Raw genomic sequence first — 19,981 nt, 5'->3', positions numbered from 1 at the left:
ACTCTGAATGACTTTGTTCACGTCTTAACCTTCAGATTACACAGAAAATTTAAGAAGCTGGTTGAATTCCCCTTTAAGTCGCTTTACTGGAGAGCGTAACGCTAAAAAGCAAAACAAATGAAATGATATATTGATTTTGACAGTCTTAAATAGGGGTTAATATGGAACATTTTTAACTTTCTGAAAGCACAATGAGCTGCTTAATGGCCCCCGCTGCACTGCAGAGCGGCGCTCAGATTTGTCAAGGTCAATTAATGAACACAACTTAAAGCCCCATGTAAATGCTCCCACCCCCATGGGGCTCATGAATTATACAGCAAACACGCGAAAGCACATCATCTGATATCTTCCAATTAAGACCATACAAGCAGGCTGTCTGACGGCCCTTACGCAAGCCTGTATTCTCCACTAAACTTTGTAATGGAAATTGTTGACAGGGGAGCGATATCGTATGAGGTCATGTGACCGCTCAGGCTTGATGGATACAGCTGGTCCATCTCTTACTGAGCCGAGCAACCCCGTCACCTTTAAAGGGCCCATCCCTACACTTTTCTTGTAGGTTATTTATGTTCTTCCGATCATTCACAACATCTGCGACCAAAAATGGTCACGATTCGTTTTTAACACCTTGTGCCTGATTCACACCTTTGCATGGCGCGAGTGATGCGGCAACGTGGCCTTTCATTCATACGTGGCCTTTCATTCATACAGCGCTTGTGCTGTGGAGCGAGAAAGTTATACAGACATACTGGCACCAACAACCACGCCACGTTCAAAGCCCCTTAAATGCCCTTTCTTCCCCGTTCTGATGCTCGGTCTGCACTTCAGCAAGTCGTCTTGACCACCTCTACAGGCCTAAATTTGTTGCGGCTGTGTGATTGGCTGATTAGCTATTTGTGTTAACAAGCAACTGGACAGTGAGTTTATGGTACCTAATAAAGTGACAGGTGAGTGTACATGTAAAGGTTTAACGGCTGAAAAATGTGATTTGAATTTTCAACCTTGCTGTACTTTAATAAGGATTAGACTCCAACTTGGTCTCAGTTCAAAACAACGTAATTAGAGTGAATTTCAAAAAACAGTGAAATATCTTTACTGTCATTTTTACTGCAGCTGTTCAACAAGTGGTTTACTAGTTGGAGCACCTCTCATCCACCTGCCCTGGTGAGCTCACCTGGTTTCAGGGCGTTAGTAACCGGAGGGGTGCTGCTGTCTCTCCCAGCGCCTGCGGCGGCTTCTGCAGCTGGTGGAGAAGGTTTTACAGGTTCGCTGCTGGGCTGAGGCTAAATTTGTTAGGTTATTATCGCAGTAACACTATCTGTCTTTTTAAAAATGTTACAGGCTGCTTTAAATCCAATCCTGTATCTTTTTTAGCTCGTGCTTGTTATAAACATGACTGCAAATGTAGCTAACATGCTAACCGCTAGTTAGCCAGGTTAGCTTATGCTACTACAACAAATTTACCGCTCGGCACTTCAGACTCGCCAGTTTCCTGAAACAGGTTGTTATTGCTGTTATTTTAGGACGTTCTCGCTCTCTTCTACTTTCCACACTTAAACTTAGTAAAGTTTAGTTCCATTTTAACCGCTCAGAGTTGGATCAGCAACTAACGGTCGACTTGCGCCGGAGGATCAAACCACTTTGCTCTGTCAGGAGGGGGCGGCAGGGCTCAAGGAGACCGTGGTAGACGAGCAGAGCTTATGGTGGAAGACGCAGTCCTGTATTATCTCTATAATATCAGAAAGCGTCGAAATTAGTCAGCAAAATCTATTGATTCGCCCGGGGTTTGGCCTCCCTCCCCCTCAGGTTGGGCTCTGGTTAGTCAGGTCCATCAGTAACCGCCGGTTAGAGGCTGCTGACAGACAGTGGAAACGATGCGCGGGCAAAACACAAATTAAGTTCATATAATGGGTTATTTTGGGGGGTCTGGGCTTCCGTGCAGGCCACAAAAGCAGAAAACAGTGTTTGAAAAAGTAGAAAAGTGATATTTTCGGAAGAAAAGGCGCCGGACTATTCCTTTAAGGCAAGGACGAAGAGGGGAGAGAGAGAGCAGCCGCAGAGGGGAGAGAGAGAGAGTGAGAGAGAGAGAGAGAGTGAGAGAGAGAGGTGGTGGGGGGGGGGGGGGGGGGGGGGTTTATTCCGCCCTGCTCAGAGCTGAAGGGGGCTGAGAGAGAGAGAGAGGGAGGGAGTGAGAGAGAGAGAGGCAGATATAAGAGAGATATAGATGTATCAGAGAGAGAGAGAGGGAGTGAGAGAGAGACAGAGAGAGACAGAGAGAGAGGGAGTGAGAGAGAGAGAGAGAGAGAGAGAGAGTGAGGGAGAGAGATATAGATGTATCAGAGAGAGAGGGAGAAAGAAGAGAGAGAGAGAGAGAGAGAGAGAGAGAGGGAGTGAGAGAGAGAGAGGCAGATATAAGAGAGATATAGATGTATCAGAGAGAGAGAGAGGGAGTGAGAGAGAGACAGAGAGAGACAGAGAGAGAGGGAGTGAGAGAGAGAGAGGCAGATATAAGAGAGAGATATAGATGTATCAGAGAGAGAGAGAAAGAGAGAGAGAGGGAGTGTGAGAGAGAGAGAGGGAGTGAGAGAGAGAGAGAGGGAGTGTGAGAGAGAGAGAGAGAGAGGGGGGGGGAGAGAGAGAGAGCGGAGGAGGGGGGGTTATTCCGCCCTGCTCAGAGCTGAAGCGGGCTGAGAGAGAGAGGGAGGGAGTGAGTGAGGGAGAGAGAGAGAGAGAGTGAGTGAGGAGCAGTGTGATCGGTGCAGCAGAGGGGAGGAAGATGCTGGTTGCCTGCTGCACGCGGCTGAACGCAGGTAGCGAAGAGGGACTCACCGCGCGCAGCTAACGACCACCGCTCCGCCTCTGCTCCGCATGCCCGGCTGCTGCCTTTCAGCCACGTCTCTTTTTTTCTTTTTTCTTTTTTTTCTTTTTTTGCCACCACTTTTTCTCCTCTCTTGATTTTTTCCCTCCTTTTTTTCTCCCCAGGAACCAAAAAAAAAAAAAAAAAAAGTTTTGACATGATCGTGACCGGCGCGTGCTCGGAGTGCGCGCGAACGGATTAACTTGCATATTTTTTTCTTTCGTCTTTCAGTTTTTTATATCACTTTGCTGTGCATGACACGGAGGCACGTGAAGTGCTGCAGCTGCGCGAGGCTTCATCGTGCTGGAGAGCGAGAGAGAGAGAGAGAGAGAGAGAGAGAGAGAGAGAGAGAGAGAGAGGGGCAGACTGGTACTGCTACACATGCGCGTGCTGTAACCCCGTAAACCGAAGACGCTAAAAAGCTGCAGGAAAAGAAAAAAGAAAAAGAGAAAATTGAAACTTTAAGGAGAAAAAAAGTGCGCGGTGGGTGGCAAGAGGACGAAATCTTGGCTGGGGGGATTGAAAGGAGCGGGGCATGAGGATATTGGCCATCATCTTTTTCCAGTGCATCTTGAATGGTGAGCTCATTTGTTCATTTTCCCCAATTTTGTTGAAATTTTATTGGTGTGAAATTGAAAGGGAGAAGCCGCTCGCGCTGCATGCTGCTCCAGTTTCAGTGCACGCGAGCTCTAAGCACCCCGAGCACGTCCATAAAGGTGAATTGCATTTAACTTTGGTTAAATGCATTTAACTTTGCATCATTCTGCATTTTTCTCTTCCCTCCTTTTGGGCTCAAATTGAACCCCCTTTTTTTTCCTTACCCACAATGCAGCAAAGCTGTTTGCTAGTGCATGTTTTCATTTGAATTCTTGCTGGCGTGGAGTGAAATGGGGGAAAAAGCCCTTGTAAAATCCCTCTTTTTTCCCTCTGAGTACCTAGAGCTAAATTGAACTTGGCAGAAATCATTCCAGCCTCTCATTTTGGCCCCTGTGTGTGTCTGTTCTTTTTTTTTATGCAAGGTTCTAGATTCTGCATAGTTATGCAAATTGCACTTGTCAATATACGTCCTGCTATTAAATGAATGCTAAAAGGGAATAAACCAGGGCCGTTGCTCCACATTTTAATCTCTTACTTTTGGCCTCTGGGAAATTGCAAATGCATTGCAGGTTGTAGTGGAGAGTTAAATGAGCTGATTTCAGGAATGTAATAAATGGCATTAAAGCACTAGTGCGGCGTGGGGGACAGTTAAAATGCATTTAATTGGTGAGGAGAAAAAAAAATGCAACAAATGGTCAGAAAAGTGACCCAAACCGTGCTCTCCGGATGAAAATAACAACCGCCGGGGGGGGGAGAGGAAAAATTCTGTTTTTATGGCGTCACATGCGCCATGTTGCAAGTAGAAATGGTGAACCATTGAAGGGGGGGGGCAAAAATCTCCCAATGCAAAATCCCACTAAGCACCTCATCATTATTGATTGTGAATTCATTTATTTATTTGTTAGGGACCAAATCTCGATTTTCCCGAATGCGAATCCCAGTGACCTCCCCGAGCTTCAGGAGAACGCTCGACAAACAGGCGAAATGTGGCCGTGGATTTAAAATGGAGAGACGTTGAGAGAGGGGTGCCTGGTTGCTGGGCTAAATCAAGAAGGGTGTGTATGGTGGGGTGGGGTGGGGGGTAAGGGAGGGTAAAGGGGTTGGGGGGGGGGGTGGAACCAGGGAGAAAATGGGGGCATTTTCGGGGATTTTTATAGGGAGAATTGGATGTAGGACGGTTTTAAAGACGGAGCGATGATGGCGATGCATCAAGTGAAGATGACAGGAAAACCATTTTGTGTGAGGGCTGGAGTGGCGGACGAAAGCAGTGGTTGTTTAGCACAAAGGGTGTAGCGTAGCGGTGATGGACACATGTGTGGAGAGGCGTCTTTTCCGCCTTTAAGCCTTGTCCGTATCTGGTGGCCACATTTCATTTCCTCTGTTTCCGTGCAGGTCCATGCATTGGGGTTTTGCTATTGAAATGACGGAATGGACACAGCGGCCAATCGATCATCGTTTTAGTGACGTTTGACGTACCTGTGATCAAATGAGGGCTTTAAAACAAAACAAACAAAAAAAACCATTCAAACTGGGTCCATTTGATCAACAGAGCTCCATTCGTACCGCTCCGTGTACGCCGAAGGCACGTTAAGGGTTAATTGATCCTTTTTTTTCCCCTCTTTTTTTGCGGTCGACGGCCTGCGCCGCTGTGCCTCCCCGGAGTGAGCGAGCCCACTGTAGATGCCTTACAAAATGCAGCTTTCATGATTTGGCTGAGTACACAGCCCACTCCTTGCATGGTCTCTATGGAAACCCCTGTAATGGACGATGGATGGTGCAGTGGCTCTTGTGTTGGCGAGGCTGCGGTCCACGGCAGGTGACCCCGGAAGTGCTACAGCGCACACAGACCTTCAGTTTGACAGAGATTTCCGGTTTACAGGGAGAACATTCACTGCAGAAGGTCACACACTTGTTTGCAAACATGCATAATAAAACTGGCCGATAAGAAATGTTACATTTCAATGCAACCACATTTAATTTTCCATATATATATATTTATATATATATAGAGAGAGAGAGAGAGAGAATTAATTTATGGGCGTACATTGCCTTGAAATCAGTCTAATCAGAATGATGATGTAGTATCAATGGCTTTGTATTGGGAAATATTACTATGAAATGGCCTTGATCAGACTGATTAAAGGGCCCATAGTGTACATTTTTAGTGTATTTTCATCTTCATCGCTTAAACTGATTTGAATGTGAATAAAATTTAATTGAAGATTTTCAGGTTCATCTTTTAATTATTCAGTGTCATTGTTTCCATATCTAAAAAAATATAGCGTCCATATTCTACAATATTTAAAAATACATAGGCCAATTTCTGACTTTTGTGATGGTTTACTTACCATCAACAGTCATAATTCACTTCTTCATGACAATTTGCAGCCTTTCTTCAAGCCTTTCTTCATGGCTCTAGCCATCACTGTGCCTTTAAGACCGATATGTAAACGAGCTCTGTTCTGATTGGCTGCCCTGCCTCGTTCAGAAAAGGAGAAAAGAAAAAGTCCAGGCTGCAACACTCAAAACTTCAGTGTGAATGGGTGGAGCCAAACTGCTGTGTGGTGCATACATGGGTATATGTGTAGGTGTTGGTTTTGTGACATCACAAAAAACCCCAGTGAATTCCAAACAGGCTGTTTTGATATATGGAGGAGGTGAATAGGTAATAGATTTAAGACCAGGTTTACATAGTATGCCGAACACCTAGTAAAAAAAAAACGAGGAAAATGTGTTTTTCCGTAGTATTGGCCCTTTAATTCACCTCAGCGGTTGTGTATTAAGAATGATTAAGTAACATAATCTCTTTTTCGTATCAAATTCTCTTGCACCTGGTCACACCGATGTGATTTGTTTCGTCCACTTTTCCACTTTTCCACGTGTTCCATCAAGAGGCGTTTTTGAATCGGATGTTCTCCATGTAGCAGCGCTGTTTTCACGCTCCACCGGACTGCAGTGTGTTTCCGGGCGCTGCTCTGTGGTGTTGGACAGCCGGAGCTTTTGCATGTAATATCGCGGAGAGTTGTTTTGAAGGGCTCTTCTCCGTTTGGAGTGCCCTCGCCGCTGTGTCTCGATTAAAACGCGGCCCTAATTGGGACAACAAGCCCCATCCTTGGAGAGACGGCCGGGCTAACGGGGGATGATGATGTTTTTGCAAGGTGGCGCCACGGGGCAAATCTGATACACACTCAATTGGACACTAATAAGCAGTGCAAATATAGGGCAGAGCCTCAGACGGGCGGCGCGCTGCTCAGATGTAGGATAAGAACGTTTAGCTGAGGCCGTTAGAACCGGCTGAGGTGCGTTTATGTTACGGCTGCACGATACGAGCGGAGTGAGATGGTATTGAGGTTCCAAACATCACGATAAACACTGTGATAAACCGTGTAATTCACTGTCAACAGGGAACCGTGTGTTCTACATACACTCTTAAAAGAGATGGTTCTCCGAGGGTTCTTTAGTACAGGGAATGTTTCTGTTTAGAACCGTGTGTTCTACATACACTCTTAAAAGAGATGGTTCTCCGAGGGTTCTTTAGTACAGGGAATGTTTCTGTTTAGAACCGTGTGTTCTACATACACTCTTAAAAGAGATGGTTCTTTGCGGGTTCTTTAGTAAAGGGAATGTGTCTGTTTAGAACCGTGTGTTCTACATACACTCTTAAAAGAGATGGTTCTTTACGGGTTCTTTAGTAAAGGGAATGTGTCTGTTTAGAACCGTGTGTTCTACATACACTCTTAAACGAGATAGTTCTTTACGGGTTCTTTAGTAAAGGGAATGTGTCTGTTTAGAACCGTGTGTTCTACATACACTCTTAAAAGAGATAGTTCTTTGCGGGTTCTTTAGTAAAGGGAATGTGTCTGTTTAGAACCGTGTGTTCTACATACACTCTTAAAAGAGATGGTTCTCCGAGGGTTCTTTAGTAAAGGGAATGTTTCTGTTTAGAACTGTGTGTTCTACATACACTCTTAAAAGAGATGGTTCTCCGAGGGTTCTTCAGTACAGGGAATGTTACTGTTCAGAACTGTGTGCATTCAAAGAATCCTTTGCATGATTAAAGTGTTCTTTGCATGGTGAAAGGGTTCTTCAGTTGGATGGAGAATGTGCTGTAGATGGTTCTATATAGCACCAAAAAAAGGTTCTTCTATTTTTACAATGTTAAGCTTGAACAAATAGAAGAATCCTGTTTGGTGCAATATAGAACCCTTTTCCAAAAGGTTCTATAAAGAACCATCTACAGCATATGCTCCATCATTCCGAAGAACCTGCTCGTTATGCAAAGAACCCTTTAATCATGCAAGGAGTTCTTAGAGTGTTCATGGTTCTTTACAGAACATTTTTCTTTACCAAAGAACCCTTGAAGAACCATCTTTTTTAATAATGTAGAACAATTTCATCCTTAAATGGTTCTTGTCAAGGTGAAATGGTTCTTCATATTGATTCTATATAGAACCGAAAAGGGCTGTTCTACTGCTACAATGTCAAGCTTGTAATGGTTCTAGATAGAACCACTTCCTTTCCTAAAGAATCCTTGAAGACCCTTCTTTTTAAAGACTGTATTTTTTTGTAATAGCAGGAAAACACCAGCACATCTGTATAATAGAGCTGCTTCACAATGACAAGAAATAAGTTCTTGTTCTATTAATGTGCATTTAGGTTAGGAACGATGTTCTCCTACTTCTGAAACGTAGTTCAGAGACACCGGTGACCCTGTCTGTGTTTACATGTAAAGAGTTTTGCCAATTCTGACTGAATACACTCCAGTTACAGATTCAGACTGAGGTGTTTTGCTCACTCTACTCAGCATTCTGACCGAAAATCTCTGTTTACACGCTCACTACAAGCAACCCGATCCAAAATGACACACATGCGTAGAAAACCACTAAGTGTAGACGTTACCATGACAACCAGCATCATGTGAGTCCAGTCAGAGTGAGATGAGCAGCAGTGAGCAGTGCTTGTGTTTTTAACTGACACATAAGCTGGACGTCCGTCCCACCGCCGTCTTCTGCAGACCAGTTTCTGCTCCGCCATTATGAACTTTCACTGTGACGCGACGAACATGATCAGAATGTTCCTAAACGTTCCGATAGGGAATGTAATCAGATACAGGCATTTACACGGATGTTATTCTTCTATTTAAGTGATTATTTACAGGATTACCCACCTCGTTCAGTCGGGTAGAAATTGCATGGCCTCAATCGGACTAGACTTTTCCGATTGAAGTGTTTACATTGTTGCATTCCATTCCGATTGAGCTCTTAGTCGGATTATTAACAGATTATTAGGCTGCATGTAAACGTGGCTAGTGATGATATTCCAAAATCATCAGTCAATTAGATTAAAAGATTGTCTGCATTATTTTGACAATTTTTTTTGTACTTTTTTTTTAATCTTTCCTTAAAAAAAATCTCAGTTTGTATTTTTCTGTATTTGATCACAGCAGCTGCCCTTTAAACTGTGTAATAAATATGACTGGACCAAGAGAAATGCTCCAGACTTGCTCAGAATAAAATCTTATTATATTAACATTAAATATGAAGAGAATTTTACCCTTTGCCTGTAAAGACAAAGTTTTCCGACAGTCATTCCTGTAAACACCTGACTGGTATTTGTGTTTTTTCAGTCTGTCTGTTTCTCAAAATAAGTATTTTCTCAATATTGTGACTTTAGTACCTCAACATTGCTTTGTGCACATCTGTCAGTGCTGACATACAAATACATTCATACCATGTAAAAACTGGGACTGACCACCTGCCACCTGTTTGCAGAGGGTTACAAAAGCAGTAAAGTGGATAAAATGCACAGAAGCTCATGATGTTTAGGTGACATCGGCCCACTCTGATCAAATGTTTCTACGCTCATTGTCCAGTTTATCAGCTCCGCTGACCATATAGGAGCACTTCTTTGTAGTCCATCTGTTTCTCTGCATACTCTGTTCTTCAGTAGTCAGGACTCCCACAGGACCACCACAGAGCAGGTGGATCATTCTCAGCGCTGCAGTGACACTGACGTGGTGGTGGTGTGTTAATGTGTGTTGCGCTGGTAGGAGTGGATCAGAGACAGCACACTTTTTTCCTGTTTCACGCAGCAGGTTTGGGCTTCCATACATACATAATGGGTAAATAATTCCATACATACAGAATGAGTCAGAAAGTAAGTCAGTGTTTTGACATAATAAGTCAAAATCTTCATTTCGAAATACTAAGTCAGTAACAATAAACAGACAATGGCTAGACTGGCCCTGTATGGTTAGGATGGGGAAGAGCAGCTGCACTGCAATATCAGAAATGGCAGAAATTGGAAGTTAATTGTTAAAAATGTTATTGTCATTGGACAAATGATTAGATTGGACAGATATCTAATATTTTAGCGCGGTAACCCAGCGCCGTTTGAACATTCTGTTCTTTCCCCAGTAAGTGAATGAGATTAAATATCGGACTGAAATATTAGTCAAATTGAATCATCTGCCCGATGATTATAATCTGTTTTTTTTATTCTGATGCCGATGCCAACCTGCTCAGATTACATGTTTTGTTGATTTTCTATGTGAACGTAAGCGAACACGTCGTCTACAGAGACCCTTAAGTGGCCAGGGCCCACCGGCGGGCTCGAAGTTTTACCACACGCTTCTATAACAAAGGACAGCAGAGCTGCACACTTGAACCCAAGAACCAAAAAGATGGTTCTCTAAGCGTTCTTTAGTAAAGAAAATGGTTCCATATAGAGCCATGAACACTCAAAAGAACCTTTTGCATAATGAAGTGGTTCTTTACATTGTTCTTTACATTAGAGTTCTGCATAGCACCAATAAGGGTTCTTCTATCGTTACAAGTTCTTCCTCAATCTGAAGAACCGTTTAATGATGCAAAGAACCCTTTTATCATGCAAAATGTTCTAGAAGTGTTCGTGGTTCTATATAGAACTATTTTTTAAATGAAGAACCCTTGAAGAACCATCTGCAGCCCATGAAGTTGCTGAATAATAAGCTATACTATGTAATAAGCCTGGGGTTTTAAGGGGTTGATTCACAATTACTGTTTATTCAGTGAAATATGGGGTAAATGTTAGCTGTAGAGGACGTGTTCACTTATTTTCACGTCAAAAAACAGCAAGACGCGAACACTTCATTTTTTCAGTGCCGGCATGTTCATTGGGAACATGATTGGATGTCGGAATTTCCATATCAGTATTAGTATTGCAAAGGCCAGTATTGCAATATCGATTAAAAAACAGTATATCGCCCCGCCCTTGTGTGCACGTTTCAAAACGACAGTGTTTACCGGTGCAGCCTGCGGGCTTTACTTATTCACAGCGCAGGACAGACGTGACAGTGGCTGCTAATTCACGAGGGGCCGACATATTCTGATGATTAAAGATTTCATGCACAGAGGCTGAACGGCTGTCAGTAGTCTTTAGGCGTCTCATTTAGAATGGAAAGGCAGGCAGGCAGGGATGACTGATTGATCCTGATGAAGCTGTCACTGAGAGATTTTAATCACTCTATACATGCAAAGCGAACGGCGTGAGATGCTGCTTTGGTGGCAAATATGTTGGAGTGAATTTGTGGCTTATATTAAACATGTGCATATGACTCCCAGACTGCCTAACGAACGCATTAGCCTGTTCCAGTTTACAGAGTTGGCATTGTTGAGAGTGACAGGTACAAATAACATATTTGTACAACATAACATAGTATTATGATGCGAATATGAAGCTAACGGCAGGAGTTATGCTGCTATCTTGGGAGACATTGGGAGACATATTCACGTCCTACGAATGAAAGTGATTCAAAGGGGAACTCCACCCATTTCTGCATAATTCTGTGGTTTGAAATGTAAACAAAGTGGCTTGGTGTGAAATGATTTATTGATTTCTTTACAGTGGTGGTGATGGGAACTGGGGGAGGGTCACGATATCTAAAGCTCAGATGTAGTCATTTTATTTACTGTCCAAAACCACCAGTGAACCCACACGTCACTGTCGGAACGAAACCTCGTGTCTCCAAATTGGTAACTTTACAGGGAAAAAACATTTTGGAATCTTTCTGATCTTTTCCTCAATCATACTACATCGGTGCTAATCCGAGCATATATATATATACATACATACACACACACACACACACACACACACACACTGACTGGCCACTTCATTAAGTCCACCTCCTTGTTTCTACGCTCATTGTCCATTTTATCAGCTCCACTTACTGTATAGCTGCATAGCTGGTCATCCTCTAGTCCTTCATCAGTGGTCACAGGACGCTGTTGGCTGGATGATTTTGGTTCTCAGTCCAGCAGCGACACTGAGTTGTTCAAAAACTCCAGCAGCACTGCTGTGTCTGATCCACTCAGACCAGCGCGACACACCACCTCCACATCAGTGCTGAGAATGATCCTATAGTGCTCCTATATGGTCAGTGGAGCTGAAAAAATGGGCAAAACGTGTAGATACGAGATGGTGGTTTTAAAAGGCTGGTCAGTGTATATGATGGTCATTCATATATATTGTTTGTAAATTTCCATCAAATCACTCTGAAAGACTTAGCTTACATCTTAACCTTTGAATTTTTAAAAATCTTTGGAATTCCCGTTTAAAAGGGTCAAAAATGGGGGCATATGGCTTCCAGTCAGTATTAGTAATGAAGGAAATTGGTGGAAGGTACGAATAAATTATATCTGTACTCTGTTATGATTTTTATATCTGTGAAAAAAGACCAGGGCGGCACGGTGGTGTGGTGGGTAGCACTGTCGCCTCACAGCAAGGAGGGCCTGGGTTCGATTCCCCGGCCGGGTGACCGGGGTCCTCTCTGTGTGGAGTTTGCATGTTCTCCCCGTGTCTGCGTGGGTTTCCTCCGGGTTCTCCGGTTTCCTCCCACAGTCCAAAGACATGCAGTCAGGCCAATTGGATATGCTAAATTGTCCCTAGGTGTGAGTGTGTGAGTGACTGTCTGTGTCTGTGTGTCTGCCCTGCGATGGACTGGCGACCTGTCCAGGGTGTATCCTGCCTTCCGCCCAAAGACTGCTGGGATAGGCTCCAGCTCCCCCCCGCGACCCTGACGGAGAAGCGGCTTAGAAAATGGATGGATGGATGGATGAAAAAAGACCAAGCGAAGGTTGAAAATGTAAAAAAAAAAAAAAATCCATCCTGAAATATGTAGAACGGCAATCGTGTATTTTGATTAGTATGCAATAGTAAAGATTTGGGAAATACTTTATAACTTTGATCCTTTGTTATAGATAATGCACCAGTTCATCTCTCTTTCTGTGCGATCGCTCGGTTTAAGAGGAGCATCCTCGGGTCCACTGTTTAAGGTCAAGCTCAGGACAGCACTGCACTGAGCCGCATGTCTGTCGGGAAGCACAGCAGCCTTACTGCTTGATATCATGTGTTTCATTAACCCGTCTAATCATATCCAATCATATCATGAACAGTCTAACACCACTATTCAAGCCTTCGTTCACTTCATTACAGATGGGCACACTTTATTGGCTGCTTTTATCTCTTTAGCTCATCAGCAGATGCTTCAATTGGTAATAAACTCTGGTGAAGCTCGGCTGTTTATTAACAACATCGTTGTTAATGAGTTATTTTACATTTGACGCGTCTGCATTATTAAATAATTGAAGGGGTATTCCACCGATTTTTCAAACTTTCTGCCAGCGCAGTCGTTAAGATGAGATGTAAATGAGGTCATTACGAGTAGTTTGATGTGAATTGTTCAACGTAGAGAAACTTAGAGGCAAATTATTTTACAGTGGTGGTGATGGGAATTTATTTACTATCCAGTGAACCCACATGTGCCTTCTGAGTTTTTATGTGTAATGTTGATGGTGGTAAAACATTGAAAAAATAAGCTTTCTTTGGTGACTATTTTGCCTCACAGTGCCCTGCATGTACCTCTCCACTATGAGTGGATAAAAAAAAAAATAATAATAATAATTTGGGCAAGAACGTTCTCAAAAGGTTTTGAAATCAAGGTACAATTGTAATTCTATGTAATTCAAATGTATCCTACCTTCTGCTTCTGCAAAGCATCTACAGTTGATCTCGCAAATAAAGGGTTTCAAAAATATCGATAAATCATGTACTTTTTATGTATTTGTTCTCCTCTTCAAGTCACCCTAAGCAACCGTTTTTTCATAACGAGCTTAAATTCCACATCAAAAGAAAATACATAGTGCATCCCAGCGCCTCCTCCACGGAGTCACCCCGGAGCGGGTGGGCCTGGGCTAGCTGAGGCTGTCAGCCTTCATATCCCTCTCCACCGACGTGGCTTAGTGTCACTTTGGCCTAGAAAAAGCAGAGGAAATATGCTGGGCTCCATGGCGGGCTGACAGAACGGGGCTAGCCGCGTGGGCTTCAGGAGTATTTATCTGCTGCTTTGATGACTTGGCAGAATAAGCCTGCCTCCTTGGCATGAGGACATGCAGTCCACTAATGAGAACTCTTCTGTCATCCTGCGGCGAAGCGGCTTGTTGGCGATGCTTGTCTCTTATGTAAACAGGCCTTTTTAGCGCTGCAGGTGTCCTGTAGTTGGTTAAATGAAACATTACTGTCGGACATTTCTGAGCAGAAGTGGAGCGGTGGGGCTTTTGGGTTAGACCTGCAGTACTGGGGTCAGGGAATACAAATACATACAGAGCTGTGCAAAAGTCAGAGACCACCCACTCATTTATTTTATTTCCAGTCAAAATAGCTATCAGTGCAAGTTATTTCAGAGATATTAAAGGAAAATAACAGGAGATTCCAAAACAATTAAAAGCTACAGAGAAAATGAGGCTCCTAGCAACCACCTGGAAGACCTGGTGGACCCCAAAACAGCCCCCATCAGATAAACAGCACTTAAAGCTTTCATCTTTGAGAGAAAGAGCAGAAAATCAAGCTGCTTCAGGTCAGGTCCGCAGGTGTTTCTGTAACATCCTTCCACTGTGAGAAGACGACTCAGCACCGTGGGTCTGAAAGGATGTGTAGGTGTTCAAGAAGAACCTCACTGAGAAAAGGAGAACAATGGACTGACCACCCCAGAGTCCAGACCTCAACACCACTGAATGGGTTTGATTACTTCAGAAAATCAACCAGCTTCTGAGGCTGAACTTCTGAGGCGTGTCTGCAGATCCTTTGAGGGAACTGAAAGCGAGTCTCCTGAAAAGAATGGAAGCTGGGATAAAGGTAAAGAGTGGACACAATAAATACTGAAAATAATGCAAAATATATTTATTTGTTGAGGCTTCTGCAGAATTTTCTGTTAAATATATATGTTTTTTTTTCCCCATATGCTTAATGGTTTGCCTGGAAATTAAATAAACGAAGTGTGGTCACTTACTTACTAGCGAGCCAGTACTTTGAGTCCCCAGGAACAAATTTAAATCTGGCCTTTTTCTGCCAATTTTTTATTTTTTGGACTGGTTATTTTCACAGTTTTAATATGCACAGGGCATTTGCCAAAGGCAGCATATAAACAGTAATTGTGCACTGAAATGTGCAGGAGTGTGTTCTCAGTACAGGATGTGGTCACTCGTAACTCAACAAAACGCCATTTGACCAGAGATGCTCAAACGTTTACATATGAATGTAGGTGTCCTCAAACCATTATACAGCATATTTAGGTGTGGGCAGTATGGCTGAAAACAATATTTGAATATTTTTTTGGGTTGAACAAGTTTGATAAGACAAAAAAAAAACAACAAATAATGTCACATTTAAAAATGACTATAAAAGCTATGAATGATTTTTATTCATTGTTTAACACAGTGTACCACTCCAATAATAATAAAGGACTTATTATGCTCTCTTTGTAATGAAACAGGCAGTTGGTCAGTTTTCTTTGATATACACAAAAGGTGTTTTGTGATATGTCACATTGCCCACCCCAAACATATAATTCTAATTATAAAACTTGAACCCTGACCCCATATATAGGCTTTCTGACCTTTGCCCTTCATGCAAATAAAGGTTGCTTGTCCACTATCTTAATTCGTGGCAAAGCCAAAACACACACTGTTTCTCCGTATGTACCCTATAGGTCTGTTTACACTGTGCATTAATGTGTTCTTGGTGATCGGATCAGGTTCAGATTTCACTTGACCGCATGAAAAGCCAGATGTAAACACACCCAGGACACTTTGTGCCCGGGTTACAGTCGGAGCAGTGAAGCACATCGGGAGGTAGGCATGAGACGGATCTTGATCGCGGTGTAAACGACGGAATAAATATAGAAAAGGAAGATGGAGGGTATGCGAGACTGAAGGTATCCCCGACCCAACAGCCTTCTCTCGCTCCGAGTCCATCGTATCAAAACAGGGAAAAGAGTAAACAAGAGTAAAACGACGTATGTTTGTATGTGCTTTTTAGGTGGGGAAAGTACAGTTGGATCTCATTTGGTCACACCAGGCACACATATTAAGGAACAGCGTGAAACGGATGCAGCCAAAGTTTATCCAGATATGACCCGGACACGAAACACATGGGAATACAAAGTGTAAACAGGGAATAAAGTGCTGGACTGCGTTCTTTGGGCTCTAATAAAGGATGAGTGATGATGGCAGAGGGGTTGTTACTTTTTGGCTCTCAGAGATGTGGTCAGGTGGTACACCAGGTTAAGGCCTTAAGGCAGGGTTCTCTATTCTGGTCCTGTAGATCTACCACCCTGAAGAGCTCAGATCAAACACATCTGGCTCACATAGTCAGATCCCCCTGAAGGCCTTGATTACCTGGAGCTAAACTCTGCATGGTGGCCGATTTCCAGGCCCAGGATTGGGCTCCCCTGCCTGAAGACAAAGGACATGTATTGAAAAATGAGAAAAACAAGAGTTTTGACGATTCACTGTAAATGCTCATGTTGTCTTCCAGCTAAATATCTATGAAACTTGTCTTTCTCAGAAAAATCAAATCCTTAGCTTGATGATGTTGGCACATCCCATTTGCGTCATGTGATTGAAAGAGTGGGTAATTTGGTATGGTACTGATTCTGATATCTTACTAAATTACTTATTTAGAATGCAGTAGTTGTCAGTGTAAATGAGTGCACTGTACAGTACGTTAGCAGTTAAATCAAGCTCATTTTAAAAGATGTACATAAGCTAGCTGTACTACATTAATTATCTTGGCTCGAGTAGCATTGCCGTGGAGAAGAACGCCAGAAAAGGGCTTCTGTACAGCTATAAGAAAAGTACATTTCATAGTTTTGATCCTCAGCAACAGTCTCTGTAGCACAGCAACAGCAGGAATCACATCTGTGGAGTTTTACATCTTGTTGGGAGTTTTTGGCTGGCTGGTTGAGCTGCAGTTGAATGTCCTCTAAGGCCAAACATCTTGTTCACACTGCATATTTGAATAGACCATAAAACGCAGCCCGCACAGACAGTTCTGTATAGGGTCTTTTTATAGCCTGTTTAACAAAGATGGTTTAAAAAATCAACGTATTAACATTTATTCATCGCAGTTCCATTCAGTTGAACAGAGTAAAGTCAGCTATAGAGACTTTGGTAGCAAATATTGACTTTTTTGCCTCCGTTTAGCTAGCTTACGTCACATAGGCTACGCCCACACAGCAGGTAAAAGTGGCCCAAATCTGATTTCCTCACCAAATCAGATTTTTTTTTATTTGGTTGTTCATATCATCTTTTAAGTGTGATCTGTATGCAACATCAGTCTGATGTTCACGCTGCTTCACGTTGCTTCACACAGCTCATTCAGAGGTAAACAATCACGACTGCCAACGAACGCCAGTTGCTCCCGGAGGATCAGCTTCATCTTCACAAGCATCACAGGAGCCATCATGAAGCTTCCCTGACTGACAGCTGAGCTCATCACCCAGAATGTGCTTGAGCTCACTGTAAAAAGGGCGCGGTCACTTCTTTGGTTCGCATCCTCGGATTCCTTCAACTTTGCTTTCAGACTTTGAACTGTTCTTTGACCCTGCAGCCTCGCTGTCCTAGGGCCACGTTCATACGTTCATACGTTTCTTTCAAAATCTCTTCAAACATGGAGCGGATGTGATAAGTCTCTTCTAATTTTTGTGCAGAAATAGTCTCAGCAGAGCAAAACTATGACGAATGTTGAGTTGGATTGACGAAAAAGTCGCGTGAATTCCGATCTGGCTGTTCAGACTGAGCCACATGTCGGCTATGTGTCGGATTTCAGTGCCACATGAAAGCGTCTCAAATCGGAATCGAAAATGTCAGTTTCAGTGCGTTTTTTGCTGTTCACACTGACACTCCTGTTCCACTTATGTAGAAAAAGATTGGATTTGGGTCACTTTTACCTGCGGTGTGAACAAAGCCATAGTATCAGGTGGTATTGCTTGTTGTATTGACACATTTTTATGAGGTTGAGTATGAGCACAGTATTGCATACCTGTATCAATTACTCTAGTCAATTACTGTAATCTGTAACTGTAATTACTGTAATCAATTACTCTATCCAAAGCAAGCACAAATTGCATTTTATAGCTACTTACCTTCGACTGAAAACCTGGCCCAGAACCTTGTTCTTTTTGTCCAAAAAATACATAAAAGAAAAAGGATTTTCCTCTCTTTAATGTGAAATGTGTTGCTTCCTTTTTGTTGTGTAATAAATCATCACTGCTCTTTTAGACTCAAAGCCCAGAATCTGACCACTGCTGAATAGAACCCCAGCACATTAGTGGCCACTGTAATTTTGCGAGTGCTTGTCTTTTGTATGTTGTGTTGCGATGGCTGAACACAGCGTGTGCGCACGGCTGAGTGAGGATTTAAATGAGCGCTTTATATTAAAGAGGGCCGAATTTCAACGCCCAGAAACGTGCAACATTATCGGAGACGCCAGCCAGTGTCTCATTAAAGTGTTGCTAGCCTTCGGTCTGTTATGTTTCCATTTCCTCTCTATCAGCCTGTCCCCAGAAGTGATTATGCTAATTGCTGTTTGATCAGATGATTAAATTATAATTCGATTAATCCTGAGTACTAAATGCTCTGAATACATTTACATATGCTTGGCTGCCTCGCTTTTCTGTAGCGCTCCACTCACCTCCGCTGCTGCTAGCGGAGCGTGAAGAGGGATGACCCGGGACCGCTGCAGGAATAAAATTGGGAAAAAGAATGGAAAATGTATGGATTTAGAGGGAAAAGAGTGATTTAAATCTGTATTTTAACCTCCCTTCTTCTGCTCTTCTATAATAGTCTCTCTCTCTCTCTCTCTCTCTCTCTCTCTCTCTCTTTTTTTTTTTTGCATGCGCCTCTTCTGCATACAGCCCCAATTTGCCGAGTGTCCATCAGGAAGATTTATGGTTGTGTCAGATGGGTGGTCTCTGGGGTAATATATCAGAGAGATGAAAACAGTGTCCTGACTGTCCCGCAGCTCAGCAGCCTTCTGTGTTTTTTGATGTAGTGCTGGATGATACGGTCTGCACTAGAGATGCACCGGTCAGGAGTTTTTGTAGCAGATTCAGATTCAGATTTCTTTACAGCCAAATTGGGTGATGGCTAAGGAAGCCCTGAGGAGGGGAATACATCTCTATTTCTGGCAGGAGTATGTCAAAATATTGACTTTGTAGATTTTATAGACATTTTCTGAAAATTTGCCATATTTGGACTTATTTCTCAAAATTATGACATAGTATCATGAAATAATGCACGCTTTCTTAAAATTTGCCTTAGTATTTAAAAATAGTGAGTATTTCTCCCCTAATATTCAATCAGAATTTCGAAATATTGGCTTATTTTTTTAAAGTCTTGACTTTGTAGATCAAAATGACACATTTTCTGAAAATTTGCCATATTTGGACTTATTTCTCAAATTTATGACATAGTATCTTGAAATAATGCACGCTTTCTTAAAATTTGCCTTAGTATTTAAAAATAGTGAGTATTTCTCCCCTAATATTCAATCAGAATTTTGAAATATTCGAAATAGTCTTGACTTTGTAGATCAAAATAATGACACATTTTCTGAAAATTTGACATCTCAAAGTAATTACTAATTTCTCATGTTTTTGAAAATTGCAACTTTTCTTAAAAACAACTTTGCCTTAGCATCTCAAAATAATAAATAACTTTCTCCAAACAATGAGTCAGCATTGAAATAACGACTTATTGTCTCAAAATATTGACTTTGTAGGTCAAAATAATGAAAATAGAAATAATGCAAATTATCTTACAATTTTGCCTTAGTATTTTAAGATAGTGGGTACATCTTAATATTGAATAAGCAATTCAAAATGACCTATTTTCTCAAAATATTGACTGTCACAATAATACAATTTCTCAAATTTTTGCTGTGGTATTTTGAAATACTTAATTTTTTCATTTATGACAAATTTTTTAAAACTATGAACTTAGTACCTCAAAATAAAAATATTTTCTTGCAATATAGACTTAAAAACTACATCTTTGAAACGTTATCTTGGAATTTTGACTTGTCAAAACTTATTTTCGCAAAATATTGAGTAGGTGTTATTGAAACTGACTTAGTATCTCAAAATGACTTTTTTTATTAGAATATTGACTTAATATCTGTTAATAGTGGGTTATTTGTCTTTTATTATTG

The 19,981-nt window shown here is 42.1% G+C and overlaps 1 protein-coding gene across 2 annotated transcripts in view; it reads left to right on the top strand.

Moving 5' to 3' along the window:
- Nucleotides 1-2,726: 2,726 nt before the first annotated feature.
- The window catches only part of dscama (Down syndrome cell adhesion molecule a), a 162,723-nt gene continuing 145,468 nt past the window's right edge, over nucleotides 2,727-19,981 (top strand). For both annotated transcript variants that reach the window (XM_017707733.2, XM_017707732.2), the window contains exon 1: nucleotides 2,727-3,435. In XM_017707733.2, the coding sequence (XP_017563222.1) occupies nucleotides 3,393-3,435 (43 nt within the window). In that variant the 5' untranslated portion in view covers nucleotides 2,727-3,392. The remainder of the gene's footprint in view (nucleotides 3,436-19,981) is intronic.

This window comes from Pygocentrus nattereri, chromosome 18, assembly GCF_015220715.1.
Source record: "Pygocentrus nattereri isolate fPygNat1 chromosome 18, fPygNat1.pri, whole genome shotgun sequence".
In the NCBI taxonomy this organism is placed as follows: domain Eukaryota; kingdom Metazoa; phylum Chordata; class Actinopteri; order Characiformes; family Serrasalmidae; genus Pygocentrus; species Pygocentrus nattereri.
Note: the sequence above shows the minus strand (reverse complement) of the source record. Positions and strands in the feature narration are given on the sequence as shown.